This window comes from Polypterus senegalus, chromosome 11 (genome assembly GCF_016835505.1).
Source record: "Polypterus senegalus isolate Bchr_013 chromosome 11, ASM1683550v1, whole genome shotgun sequence".
Lineage (NCBI taxonomy): Eukaryota > Metazoa > Chordata > Cladistia > Polypteriformes > Polypteridae > Polypterus > Polypterus senegalus.
This window is the reverse complement of record NC_053164.1, coordinates 27,010,653-27,025,956: the sequence shown is the minus strand read 5'-3', so window position 1 is coordinate 27,025,956 and position 15,304 is coordinate 27,010,653. Positions and strand designations below refer to the sequence as shown.

Here is a 15,304-nt window from a genome sequence, read left to right as displayed (position 1 = left end):
ACGTCTTCCGAAGCAACTTCATCAGACTGCCACCAAATACTCACAGAAAAATCCACAAGTTAATACACATGCTGTCTCTAGAGTTTCTCCACACTGAATCCTCCAGGCACTACTTACAAAAGGTTACATTGACAATCGTGTTACGTTATTTTTAAAATCTTTCCTTTTCTTAGCACAAGCACAGCTGAGAAGCTTCGATGCATGTGCTCCATAACGTTAAAAAAATGCATTTAATCACACTTTGCATTACAAGCAAAGGGAGCTTTTGTCAATGCATGATTTCCTGGTACACCGATTACATTGATCAGCGCATCCCGATTCATTTTACCCTCGCACCACCTTAGTTTGAGAAGAAGTATGAAAAAATATGAGGTTAACACAGAAAAACAGATCACCAATTCAAGCTTTATGAATAATCGATTCGCCATCAATAATTGTTTTGGTAAAGCCATCCTCCTTCCATTTTATAATTTTTCCGCCACTAGCCATGATTAAATGAACGGTAAAAAGTAAGAGCAAAGCGAGGGTGACTTATTTAGGCAGGCATATATATGACAGCAACACTCATGACAATGTCAATCATGTTACGTTATTATTAAAATGTTTCCTTTTCTTTTCATTACTTCTTTAACACACTACTTCTCCGCTTCGAGGCGCGGGTATTTTGCTATATACTGTATATAATATATGAATTACCTCCAAAGAGCGCTGAGAGTTTTGATATCATGAACGTGTCAGCAAAAACTGGGTCTCCTGCCCAGCAAAAGTTGAGCAGCCGGCGCGCGCACATAGCTGTGCCGGCCTTTGAGACGCTGACTGCGCTTCTGCCTTAAGTCAAAGTGAGCACTTTTAATTTTTTTCATCCTCCCCCTGCGCTATAGCCCAGACAAGTGCAAACACGGGACCCCTTTTCTACACTACGGCAAAATAATATTAAGGCGATTCACACTTTCTTTTGCACGTATACAATTATGAGGTCCTCAGCTCGGATTATGAAGACACGCACAGGAGTGGAGGACTGACAGTGCCATCACAGCCGATTAATGGCGGGGACGTCTCACCAGTCTACACAAGACCCACCGCGACTGTCCCCAAAAGGCGATCATAACGTCAGCGAACACATCTCTCTATACTATATAAAAGAAAAGGCAACTTTCCTTTCTTTACACCTTTTTTCCTTTTATCCCAAACCAAAGCCTCTCTCTCTTAACACTGCAGAGGACACAAAACTAATTTTCTTTAAATGCCGGTAAGGCACATTACCAGAGGCACAAATTTGAACCTTCACATAGAAAATGTAATTTCAATGTACCTGTACTTCTTAAAACGATAATGTTTTACTGTTTAATAACTTATAGACTATAATTTATTATTTTTCCCTTGCACTCAGTGACCAAACCTATACACACACATATAGACACATACAAACATACACACAAGTATATGTATGTGTATATATATATACACACACACACACACACACATACATACATACATACTACACACATATATATAATTTGTGTGTGTGTATGTGTGTGTGTGTATATATGATGTAGATATGTATGTATGTGTATATATATATATATATATATATATATATATGTGTGTGTGTATATGTAGATATGTATATAGATATGTAGATATGAAGATATGTATGTGTATATATATGTATGTATGTATGTATGTATGTGTGTGTGTGTGTGTATATATGACAGCAGCAATCCAAGCTGTGAGAAAACAGTAAAAAGGAGCCGTGTCAGACATCGTGGTACATTTTCTGATGCAGCTACCGAAAACAACTTTGTGACGCTGCCGCCAAATACACAAAGCAATTACTTTGACAATCATGTTACATTATTTTTAAAATGTTTCCTTTTCTTTTTCATAACTTCTTTAACACATGACATCGCTGCAAAGCGTGGGTATTTTGCTATATATATATATATATATATATATATATATATATATATATATATATACAGCGACACTCAGTGACAAAACAATTACATTGACAATCATGTTACGTTATTTTCAAAATGTTTCCTTTTCTTTCTCTTTCCTTCTTTAACACACTACTTCTCCGCTGCCAAGCGCGGGTATATATATATATATATAGATAGATAGAGATATATATATAGATAGATATGAGAACAACACTCATATCAATGACAAAACAATTACATTAACAACCATGTTACGTTATTTTAAAAATTTTTCCTTTTCTTTTTCGTACCTTCTTTAACACACTACTTCTCCGCTGCGAAGCGCGGGCATTCTGCTAGTATATATGTGTTAAAGAAGTTATGAAAAAGAAAAATTTAAAAAATAACGTAACATGATTGTTAATGTAATTGTTTTGTCATTGATATGAGTGTTAAATATATATATATATATATATATATATATATATATATATATATATATATATATATATACATACATACATACATGTGTACATATATACACACACACATATACTATGGGGTGCCAAACAGGCAAATACATTGATTTTGTGAATATATAAAGTCGCCGTCAGAATATATAAAGTCAGCGCTGGAATATATAAAGTGAAAACTTGAATATATAAAGTCAATGTCAGAATATATAAAGCGCTGACTTTATATATTCCGACGCTGACTTTATATATTTAAGTTTTGACTTTATATATTCCAGCGCTTAGTTTATATATTCAGAAATATTCCAGCGCTGACTTTATATATTCAAGTTTTGACTTTATATATACCAACACTGACTTTATATATTCAAGTTTTGACTACATTTATTCCAACAGTGACTTTACATAATCAAGGTTTGACTTTATATATTCGGGAATGACTTTATATATAAAAGTTTTGACTTTATATAGTTAAATTTAGTCATCATTGCATAACTTTTTCTTTACCATAGAAATTTAAAGACTAAATTCAACTTCCATTCCTAACAAAGATATTTCTGGCGACTAAATAGAACCTACTTATATCCAAATTCGAGCTATTGAGCTGTCGCCTGCCTGCCTGAATAAGTCACCCTAGCTTCGCTCTTACTTTTTTACCGTTCATTTAATCATGGCTAGTGGCAGAAAAATTATAAAATGGAAGGAGGATTACACTGAGTATGGCTTTACCAAAACAATTATTGATGGCGAATCTATTATTCATAAAGCTTCAATTAGTGATCTGTTTTTCAGTGTTAACCTCATATATTTTCATACTTCTTCTCAAACCAAGGTAGTGCGAGGGTAAAATGATTCGAGAAGCGCTGATCAATGTAATTGGTGTACCATTAAATCATGCATTGACAGAAGTTCCCCTTTGCTTGTATTGCAAAATGTGATTAAATGCATGATTGTTTAACGCGTTATGGAGCATATGCATCGAAGCTTCTCAGCTGTGCTTGTGCTAAGAAAAGAAAACATTTTAAAAATAATGTAACACGATTGTCAGTGTAACCTTTTGTAAGTAGTGCCTGGAGGATTCAGTGTGGAGAAACTGTAGAGACAGCGTGTGTATTAACTTGTGGATTTTTCTGTGAGTATTTGGTGGCAGCGTCACAAAGTCACTTCCGTAACACTGCGTTATAGTGATGGGTCGTTCTTGAATGATTCGTTCATTTTGAAATACTCGGGAATAACGAGTTGTCTCGTGGGAGTGATTTGTTCAGTCGCGCATGCGCATTTGCACAATTTCCTATAGTTTCTGTATTGGAATTGATTCACCTGTTTCGAGTCTTTGCGTTTTTCGAGTCGTTCGTTCATCACGTGACAGCCCCATAAGCTTAACCAACTCAGTCTGAGCCGGAATCAGAATTGATTAGTTCATCGCTCGAGTCTTCAGGTTTGAGTCGTTCGATCATTACGTGACAGCCCCATAAGCTTAAGCTTTGCAGTCTGAGCCGGAAAGAGAATTGAATGAATTGACTTGAAAAAAGATTTGTTCATTTTGCTGAACGAGACTCAAAGGTCCGAGTCGGTAAAATGATCCGAACTTACCATCACTACTGCGTTAGCTGCGGAGCTCAGCTCAGAGCGAAATGAGGTGAATGGGCGGGGAGATGATGACGTGACTCCCCCACCCGCCTTAACTGTCAATCCCCCACAAACACAGTCTCTCGGAATTTGCATAAGCACAGACCTTCACCTGCAATTTTAACTTAGTTACAAAGTGATCAAAACTCTCGTTTATATCCTGCGTCCTCTCATTAAACTTGTATCCCGCATTACCCGTGGGCATGACAAACGCCAGCGGCAGCCGGTCTATGAACTTAATTTAAACTTTAGGTTTACACCTTGCTTTGTTTCCGAAAGTAGCAGCACTCATGAATATGGTTGCATATGTCACTCGCTCGCTTCTTATTGTTTCGCTGCCTTCTCAATTATATAATGCATGTTTTCTTCAGTGCTTTTTGGAGCTCTTCCTGGTTTTCTACGCACTGCGTTGACAGTCAGTTCACGTGATTACATGGGAGGCGTGATGATGTCACACGAAACTCCGCCCCCCACAGCTTTCGAGCTCAACTCCATAACAGTAAATGGAGAAAAATAGCTTCCAATTATGACCATTACGCATAGAATTTCGAAATGAAACCTGCCCAACTTTTGTAAGTAAGCTGTAAGAAATGCGCCTGCCAAATTTCAGCCTTCTACCCACACGGGAACTTGGAGAATTAGTGATGAGTCAGTGAGTGAGTGAGTGAGTGAGTGAGAGCTTTGCCTTTTATTAGTATAGATATACGTATATATATATAGATATACGTATATATATATATATATATATAAATATATTCCATACACTTAATATCAACATATATAAGGAGCCATTCTTAGAGTGCTAATATGACAAGAATCAACTGAAAGTATGAAGCAAACGGGCAAGAGGTCTTAAACAGAGGATGTGCACGGCTGTGTGGTTGAGGTGTAGGAAGAAGCGCTTTTCAGTATACTGGAATATGGTAATGGGTTTGAGTAAGATGAAGCAATATGAAGATTTGGGGAGAGGGCTTTTTCTGACTAATGCATTAATGCCTGACACGTCTTGCTCACACATTATAAATTATAAACTTTGATACTGGCAATTGAGTTATTTTCAAAATGGGAATTGGTCTTACTCAGTCAAAATGGTGACTTTTACTGTGCAGGTTAGGTGTTGGTTCCAAAGTTAACAAGTGTATAGGAGACATCTTGGGAGATGCTCCTCTAGAAATTAAAGTAAGCATATTGTTTTACTGAATGGGAGGAAGAAAGAGATTAGAAAATGGATTGGTGTACTGTGAGACAGTGGTATATGGCGGAAGGAGCAGTGAAAGATTGGGGTGACAGCTGTCAAAGAAGAAGACATTTTCTTGACAGCAGAATATCCTTTGCTGAGAATTATTCCTTCCTTTCTGTCTTCAAATAAAACATTAAAAGCCTAAAGAAAATGAACTCATAGCGAGTTTCATGTTTTGCAGCTGAAGGATCTCTGGCCAGAATGGACTCCAGTTTCCTCCCACTCTCTTTTGATATGCAACAGAGTAAATGTTTGTGCATCTAATCATAACACCTTGCATCCAAAGATTAATAATAAGAATAATAATACATTTTATTTATATAGCACCTTTCCAATGCTCAAGGCACTTACAGAATATAAGAAAGAATGGCAGGGTATACAGTATATAGCATTGTACAAGATTCATATTGTTTTTCCAGTACTTTGATTAGGAAGAGGTGAACTTTTGAAGATGATCTAAATGTGGTCAGAGGGAGAGGATAGACAAGACTAGCCCATTTCCTCCATATTGAAATTTTTGAAAATGATCTAAATATGGTCAGTGGGAGGGGACAGACGGGAATTGTCCATTTCCGCCATAATCTAGTTAGGAATTTTACATGAATATCTATAGAAATCCTTCTGCAGTAAGAGAGAGTATAAGATATATTGTGAACTACAGCATAAATAAGCACTTGTAGCACTGGAGTAGTTTCCACTGACCAAAGCATTTATTGCAACTTCTCTGCAAAGCATGGCAAACCAGTCATTTTTACTTTCAATTTACAGTTACAAAACAGAAAAGAAAGTCTGCGACCTTTTAAAATATCTATCCTTTGGACGGCACCATAAACAGCATTCAGAGATAACAAAAATAGGTAAGTAATGCATTACATCTGCAATTTTAAGTTAAAGATCTGTTTAAATTTTCTCTGCCTTCCCTGTGGCAATCCGTACGACATGCCTCACCTTTGGTTTTTCTGAATTCCTCTGTCAGGTTTTTAGCTTCCTCTTGAATCCAGCCCTCGATGCTGCTCTTTCCCATTCCGAAATCTCGTAGGGTTGACACAGAGAAGCGGCGGAGTTGTTTCCAGCGTTCTCCATTACTTTGTGCCAAACCTGCAAGAGATTTGAGAGTGCTACCAAGAATTCATCTGAGCAAAACAAGAACAAAATAGTTTTTCCTGGCATCACAACAAATGTTATAAGTGCTATGAGCAGGTAAATAACCAGCTCATATTAATTAAGTTTCTTTTTTAATTTGCTGCTGAGAGGCTTAGCACTCTGAGCTTGAAACTTTAAAGTTGCACAAAATGTTATTCTGTATTAAGATAAGAGATTTCAAAAATATGCCAATGAATTTGTGTGGGACTTCTTCAATCTTCACAGATTTCTACAGCATGCTCTGTTCAAGATAACTTAATGAAAATGTAACTTTCCAGACAAATTCCTTTGAAGAAAAACTGTACCAAATTTCAACAAAAACTGTGCACAGGGAGCCGAGTTGTTTTATCTGGACAGGCACACAGACATAAAAACAACACACAGTGGTTTTGCGAATATATATGCAAATTTTCCTAACAACAAAAATGGTGGTTATCAACTCAATGTTTTGTGTTAGGGATTACATGGTTGTAGTGCTCCTGCCTCACAGTAAGGAGGCCAGTGTCCTCATCCCAGGTATTCCCTGCAAGGAGTTTACATCAACTCCTCATGTCTGTCTGTTTCCTCCATGTGCTCTGGTTTCCTCCCACGTTCAAAGGATATGCAGGTTAGGTAGACTGGTGATGCTAAATTGGCGCTAATGTGTGTATAAAGATGCCCTGTAATGGGCTGCCACTCTATCTTGGTGTTACTCCTGCCTTTTGCTCTGTGATTTCAGGATAGGCTCTACCTGCCCCACAATCCTGCACTAGATAGACAGGTTTGTCAAATTAATGGACGAATGTTTTGTATTAAGGTTTTTTTTTAGTATACTAGTTATGTATAATTAATTGTTGTTGACATCATCACACATTAATTTTGCTATGGATGTAACCTTTTTGTTGTTGCTTTGAATATGATGTCCAAATGTTAAATACTGAAGAAAAGACTCTGGATAAGCTCCAGTCAAAGAAAGAAACAAATTAGACATTTAAAACATTTGTGTGTGTGTTTTGTTTTGGCTTTAATGTAAAAGCATTTGACTTTCTTTATTGACTGTTCTAATGATAATCCTCTTAAATTAATCTTCACCTCTACAGTTCCAAAATAAAAACAAATTAAGTAGTTTGGACAATTCATATGGATGCCTTAGAGTAATGTTTGACCTCTGAAATAGAGCAGCTATGGAAGAAATTAGAAATTTAAAGGATGCTAAAAGTGCTGTGGTGGCTCAGCTAATATGCACAGCAGAACATGAACCTCATATCCCTAATAAAATTTTAACTGATGCCTAAACGCTTTGCTACCAAGGTTAAAATTCCACAGCTTATTTCTGGAATAGCCATGTGCTACGTACACCATCAAACACCCCCACATTTTTGATGTATGTGAAAGGAGAGCAAGAACAATGAGTCATTGAATTTGATCTGTATCCAAATTAGCAAGGTCCAGACCGGCATGGGTTTTGTATAGTAGCTTCATTAATGAACTTTTCAAAGGACTGCATTATCTGAGAACCGACCTGAAATCATAATAAGCCTTTTGGATGTAGGGCTTTCTTGATTGGGATACTATTTGCCTGTTTCCAGAGTTTAGCCATTCATTGTAAATCCAGAGACGTCTGAAATGTGAACTGGAATACTGGGCAGAATTGCTCGGTATAGGACTCAAGCGGGCTCCAGTTTTTTCAGTCTTGACTTGTTTGTTGTTTTTTTTTTTTAGTTTGTTAATGGACACTTTAAGAGAAATAACTCTCAAAAACTGTGGGATAGTGTTTTTTAAGAAAAATCCAGTGCCTTAAACCTTAAATGAAAATGATAGTCACTCTTATCTCCTGCTAATTACACGAGTGCCGTTTTTACTTTTAATCTTTACGTTGTTTGGCAGAAGTGCAGAATGATGAACTTTCATGCATGCATATTGTGTGCATACACCTCACATTTTATGGCACTCCCCAATATGCTTCACACACGAGTGAATAATTTACAGCAGATACATGTATGTGTTATGTAACTACCTGATCGATACTCCAACTCGATTTACTCCCTGCATGTGTTTTATATAAAAAATAAACAAAAATAAATAACACACCACACAACATGCAGTACTTTCATTTAAGGGGTTCAATACCCAACCATAACGAGAATATTATGAAAATATTGGTTTGTTTTTTCTATAGATTCACTGTAGATTGTGTATTTACTGCTGAATTAAGCAAGGCATACTCCTCGCTATTTCCAGTGGATCCAGTAGTGACAGGGACAGCCTGAGTATATAACTCTGATCCCTCATATCCCAGGCTCTGATCTTGATGGGATTTTACCAATTGCATTGAAAGAAATGAAAGGGAGCATCTACATACCCTTATTAAGTGTATTTGAGGAGTCACTTAAGAAAGGAGAATTACTGGAGGACTGAAAAGTTGCAAATGCGACTTCAGTCTTCAAGAATAGAGTAAAAAAAATGAACCCTGCTAATTACAGGCCAATAAGTCCTACTTTTGGCACCTTATAAAATTATGAAAACGACAATAAAAATAAAAGTTATAAAGGTGCCTATATTAAAATATTATGCTAAATAACAGCCAGCATGGGTTTATAAGATAAAGATCTTTTAGATCTTTTTTAATAGGCAACTGTTATAGTTGACAAAACCAAAGCTTACAACATAATTTATTAAGACTTTCAAAAAGCCTGAGATAGGGCACCACATTGAGGTAACTTTCAAAACTGGATTTCAAGTTGGGTAACTGGTAGGAGACAAAGAATACACATAAGAGGGAAAAGCTTCATGTGGAGTGAGAATATCAGTGAAGTCCCTCTGATTTCTGTCTTGGGAAATTTTACTTTTTCTGATTATTATTAATGACATAAGTTTTGGTATTGTTAGTAAACTTATGGATTTTGCAAATGATACTAAAATTTGGGAATATCAGACACTGAGTAGGCAGAAAATACAATTCAAGAAGACTTGCATAAGCTTCAAAACTGGATAAACACTTAGAAAATTCAGTTTAACATAGAAAAGTGCAAAGTGCTACATGTGGGCAAAAGGAATGTCAATTATAAATACAAGATGGGGACAATATCCTAAAGAAAGTAAAAAAAGATTAATGGGTTTATGAAGACACAACATTTTCATTATCTAAGGAATGCGTAGAAGCTATTAAAAAGGCAGATAAAATGTTAGATTATATCGTAAAAACTGTTGAATACAAATCACGGTACTTTATGCTCAGATTACATGATGCACAAGTGAGGCAGTATCTGGAGTATTGTAGACAGTTCTGGCCATGGTGCTAAAAGATAGATATAGCAGCACTTGAAGCTGTGCATAGGACTTAAGAACATGTCCTATTCTAACAGACTTAAAGAACTAAACCTGTTTAATCTTGAGAAGAGGAGTCTGTTTGGGGACCTAATCCAGGTCATAATTCTCAAAGGCACTGATGAAGAAGATCCAGCAGAATTCTTTCAACTTAACTGTGAAATTAAAAAGAAAGAAAACCCTCTGACTTGGCAGTCCTAGTCACAATTAGACATTATACAGACATATCGCTGTTGGTATAAAGTGTCTGATACACTACTGCTGAATAATTTGTTGGATGAAAGTCTTCAGTGTTAGTGTGTCAGAGAGAGGATGTGCAGATTGTTCATAATGACACTCAGTTTTGTTTTAATTCCCACCTTTGTTACGACATCCGGGGGTCCAGTGCGTCTTATTATCAAGCCTGCTTTTTTAATTAGCTTCTTGATTTGGTGGGCTTGAGGTAATGTTACTAGCCCAACACACCACAGGATAGAAAATGGCACTGGCTAACACGGTAGTAGAAGATGTGAAGGATGTCAATTCTCACATTAAACAAACGCAGTCTCCTAAGGAAGAAGAGCCTCCTCTGCCCTTCCTCATTTGGTTCCTCTATGCTATTAGACCAGTCCAACCTGTTATTAATGTACACCTCCAAGTACCTGTAGGTGTGCCATCTCTACATCAACTCCCTAAATAGTGACCGCACATAGAGAATCTTTGGTGTGGTGAAAGTCAATATCCATTTCCCTGGTTTTGCCAATATTTAGTTGCAGACAATTCTTTCTGCACCAAGAAACAAAGTTCTCCATCTAACTCCTATACTCTGTCTCACTGTTTGTTAGAATATTTTTTTTTAAAGTTAAAATGTCTGACATGATTGGTCTATGTTTTCAGTCTTCAACCAACAAAAGTTAAAATTTTAAAATGTATGTGTAGACCAAGCATGGAGCCAGGAATCCGGACAAAGGCCCACCAAATACAGTGGAAACTCAGTTCACAACTATAATTCATTCCAAAAGTTGTGAACCGAAGTAATTATTTCCCCCATAGGATTATATCTAAATACAATTAATCCAATCTAGACCGTGCAAACTGTATGTAATTATATATTTTTTAAACATTTTTAAGCACAAATATAGTTAACTATACCATAGAATGCACAGCATAATAGTAAACTAAATGTAAAAACATTGAATAACAGTGAGAAAACCTTGAACGACAGAGAAAACTAACACTGCAAGAGTTTGCGCTATAGCACTATGAACCGCTCGCTAAAAACACTTTTTTTTTTTACTTTTAAGCACAGGGAAAAAAATGAACATTTGAAAAATCCGTAATTTAATAAACCACCAAGAAAAGTAACATTGCAACAATGCACGCTACGAACCAATTGCTGCAAACTGAAGTGAAGTGGAGGTTAAAATCCAATAGAAAAATGTCTTCATTAAATACGAGGTTAAAACAATACTCGAATCTGTCTCTTTAAAAACAAGCCCGGTGCATTCTTTAACTGCCTTCTCGGCCTTATGCGTCCAGCCCTCTTGCGCGGTCGTGTGTGTGTGTGTGTCGCTTGCTACGCACGGGGAATGCACAAGGAGAGACTGAATATGTGCGGAAATCATCGGCGCACACAAACCGAAAGGGAAACCGGCTTGATTGTATACCGAGTATGTGGCCGTGAACAGATGCAAAAGTTTGGTGAACTTTTTGGTCGTAAACCGATTTGTATGTGTTCCGAGACATTCGTGAACCGAGGTTCCACTGCAACGCTCCCCCAGTCTATTCCATCAGATTTGTTATTAATTATTGGATTTTTTGGAACTTTGTGACAAGACACCATGCCACATATCAATCCCACACAACATATTTCAGATACCACCTTAACGTTTTTTGTCTGGCTAGTGTAGATTCTTGCTATCCACTATCTACACTTACATATTTAATACAGCACATTCTACACAAGATTTTAACCAGGAATCTTCTTAGAAAAACACAATAGTATTTTTAACACCCATATACTGTAGATAGTCAGTTTTATAAACACCAATGGGATACAGGGGAGTATATGGTGTATAGGGTGTTAATGTGTTTGCGAAGGACAATGTGGTTACTGTTTCTATCATTGTCTATATAGAAAATACATATTTTTTCACTGTGTTTCAGTGCTTTCTTCTGTATGGGTACTCTGTTACTGTCGCCTCCAAAAGGTGCACATTCTAGGTCAACTGACGACTACAGATTGACCCAGCTTGAGTTTATAAGTTATTATAAATCACAAAGAAATGGTACACAGTGCAGTCTTCATTCCTGCCTTGCTCCAAGTGTTGCTGTGCTAAACTCTTGTTTCCCAGGGAGCAGATTTGGGTAATAGATAGAAACTGGTCCAGTAGGAGAGTGTAAGTGAGTCTGACATTCCAACAACTAACGCCGTGTTCCATCAGCGCAATCCTGTTATTAATTTGGAATTTGCCACACACACACACACTGTGTACTCATGACAATGTTGGGGCACATGTCAGCACAGAAAATGGATGAATGTATGTTTCTGAAAAAATATCTGATGTAAACTTAGTATAAAACCCATGTCCTATAATATATTATTAAACTGGAATTTATAATTTCATATGTCACAAAACTGTAAAAAGTCTGCATTAGAGTAAGCTACCCATATTCATCATGTTCATAAGGAATGTAATGATTTACTTCATGTGGTAGAGGTACTTAATAAACAAGAATTGTGTCAAATATTTGAAATATTAAAATGTGTGCTTCAAATTAAATGTTTAAAGTGTATATTTTCTTGATTGTAATAATTTTTTTTCACTTTTCACCATCAATGTCCACAGATGGCCAGATCACTAGTAAAAGATCAAAAACAAGCCAAAAAAAAATCAAAAAACATCATAATCATTGACCTTGAATAGTCTAAAACAATACCCCATGTGATTATGTTTGAAAACTGTCATTTCTAACCTTCTGAAAGTGGCTCTTAGAGGGCTAGGACCACTAGTAAAAAAAAAAATAAATAAAAAAAAAAAAATCAAATATAAAAAATATTATATTTATGATCAGTAATTTTAAGATAGCATAAAATGACACTCCACATACCTGTATTACCAATCCCCCCTTTTTTTTTAAACTTTTCAAAGGGAGTAGCTTTGAACCCTTGCATCCATTGTAACCCCTGGAGTCGGTGATGTGGCACCTGGTCACCTTCTGGTTTACTCTTTATTATAAAGGTGTAACTTCCAGCACAAAATATTGCTTAAAAATTCAATGTGATCAGGTCTAGGGGGCCAAAAATAGTGTGGAACCCCAAAAAGCTCGATGCCTTGCATAACCAGACATTAAAACTAGTAGAGTGGCACATCATATTCTTGGGGTTTTCCAGTGCTTGTGAGTCAGATGGCGCCAGACAAAACCAAAAACCAAAAAAAAAAAAAAAAAAAAAAAAGAAAAGAAAGAAAGATTTTAAAATATTCAAATCTTACGAATACAAAATCTGGAAATTACCTTTAATTTAAAAAGAGGGATCTTATTCAAAAAGCGGATGGCCTTCCTCTCGCCAAAACACTAACCTTAAGGTCAATAAAATAAGTCCCTGGTGTTAAGTCACTATTTTAGGGCTAAAATGATAATAGAAATGTGAAACCTACTTATATACCTAATCTTAATTACAGTTTTGTGAAACAACCAAGTAGCGTCCGCTTTCTGAACAAGAGCCAAAAAGGCTTACCAAACACGTTAACCCCAATAATAAAACGATTATTTTAAAATACATTTAAAAATTCCTGCACAATTCTAACATTACTTTTAAAAAGTAAAAGTCCTGAAAGACTACGGGACTTGTGAGGATTCCTCTAGCAGGATAGCTGAAACTCTGTTGAAACGGAAGGATCATATTTTACCATGTATTATTAATTTAACGAAAGCAGCAGACTGATAAGATAATTCAGTTACATTGTTGCTTAAAATGCAGAGAATTGGAAAACGGAATGAATCGCAAACATACGCCTGAATCGATCTGCAGATCTGATATAGTTTTGTCCTGCTCTGAACGCGTATATTTTAAGGGAACTGACCCTGTAGCACCAAGATTTAATGGCTGGATTTAATTACTGATAATGAGATGCTATGAAATTTAATTAATGCAATTAACCTAATGCATCCTAATATGGTTTATATTATTATTTTTAATAACAACGTAAAAACAATCGACTGTCTCTGCTCTGCAGCGAAAACCCTTTGACCCTGCTAATAGTTGCATTACCAGTAACCAATGGACGTTGATCACTGCAGGGTTTGACTCGAGCCGCCCCTCAATACTGGACGATTCTATTGGATGTGTCTTATGCAAAGCTCGCCAGCTGTTCACAGATCTAGAACAGCACCCCTGCGCCAATAAGTTTACCGAGTACTGATATTAATGTTGTCATGAAATTCAGAATGTAGGAAGCGGCATTTTCGAGGCTATAATGTGGCACAAAATCTACCACGACTAGATGTTTTCTGGTTTTGATTTGGGACATCAGTCAGGGGAAGAGCAATTGGTTTTGATTTGGGACATCAGTTAGGGGAAGAGCAATATTCTTACCATAGTCGAGTTTAAGCATATCAACCACCGGCGCGTGCGCTCTCCCAGCAAACACGTCAGCCTGTTGCACCAGAGCCTCATGGACCGCTTCGAATCCGACAAGAACCAAGACTTGCCTTGAACCCACGTGCACCGTCATCACAGGTCCATACGTCTCTTTCAGCTGAGGGACAGAGAACAACAGAAGTTTTCTTAAACGCCTCTTTCGGGGATATAGAAATAGCTCAACTCTGAACTGAAAAGTATTCCACCTTCATAAAACTTTCGTGGAGTGCCCTGGGGTTCAATTGCAGCATGTTCCCAATTAAAGGAAGTGGAGTCGGTCCCGGTGGCATTCTGCTGTAGCGAGAGGAGTCCTTTCGAAATACAAGAAACAGCAGACCCAAGATGATCGCAGCCAAAACCAGCGTCCCAAAGAGCTCCATAGACGCTCCCTTAAAACTGTAAGAATAAAAAAGGCAGATTTATAAACGGTTCATGTAGCAGACTTGTCAAAGGGCATGTCCGTCTCTCCGTGTAGTTCTTAAGAATCTCCTGGTTCTTAAACAGCACGCTCAACTTTAGTGCAGTTTTGTATTGACCGGTATAGAAGAAGTGTCCAACACCTCAGATCGATGTATTTTTATATATTACTTATATTTAAATGTAGCTGATATGTGTGAGACGCTGTTATTATGCTGCTCACCTTTCTATGTAATCACAGTTTAACGCGATCGGAGACTGCTGCTTTTTCCTCATCCGCAGGAGTGCTCTTTGTTTATGATTTTGTGTTTGTCACGCAGAGGCGTGGCCAGCTTCCAGAGTGGGGGAGGGTCTTTATTTTAGTATAAACTCGACTTTTTAAATTAGTTTACCTCTTTATTCATTTTTAACATATGTCATTTACTGTATTTTCCCCGGCATAAGGGATTCTTGTAAAATGATTTAAAAATAAATAGAAACCTAGATACTGAAACAAGGGCATTTACTTTATATTACAGTATATTGAGTGCATATAGTTTTGTTTCTCACACTA

The 15,304-nt window shown here is 36.8% G+C and overlaps 1 protein-coding gene across 1 annotated transcript in view; it reads right to left on the bottom strand.

Moving 5' to 3' along the window:
* LOC120538756 (cytochrome P450 2B4-like) overlaps positions 1-15,083 on the bottom strand; it is a 49,005-nt gene extending 33,922 nt beyond the window's left edge. The window contains exons 1-4 of the mRNA XM_039768209.1: positions 14,975-15,083; positions 14,541-14,730; positions 14,290-14,452; positions 6,213-6,362 (exon numbers count right to left, since the gene is read on the bottom strand). Coding sequence (XP_039624143.1) covers positions 6,213-6,362; positions 14,290-14,452; positions 14,541-14,730; positions 14,975-15,027 — 556 coding nt within the window. The 5' untranslated portion in view covers positions 15,028-15,083. The remainder of the gene's footprint in view (positions 1-6,212; positions 6,363-14,289; positions 14,453-14,540; positions 14,731-14,974) is intronic.
* Positions 15,084-15,304: the final 221 nt, after the last annotated feature.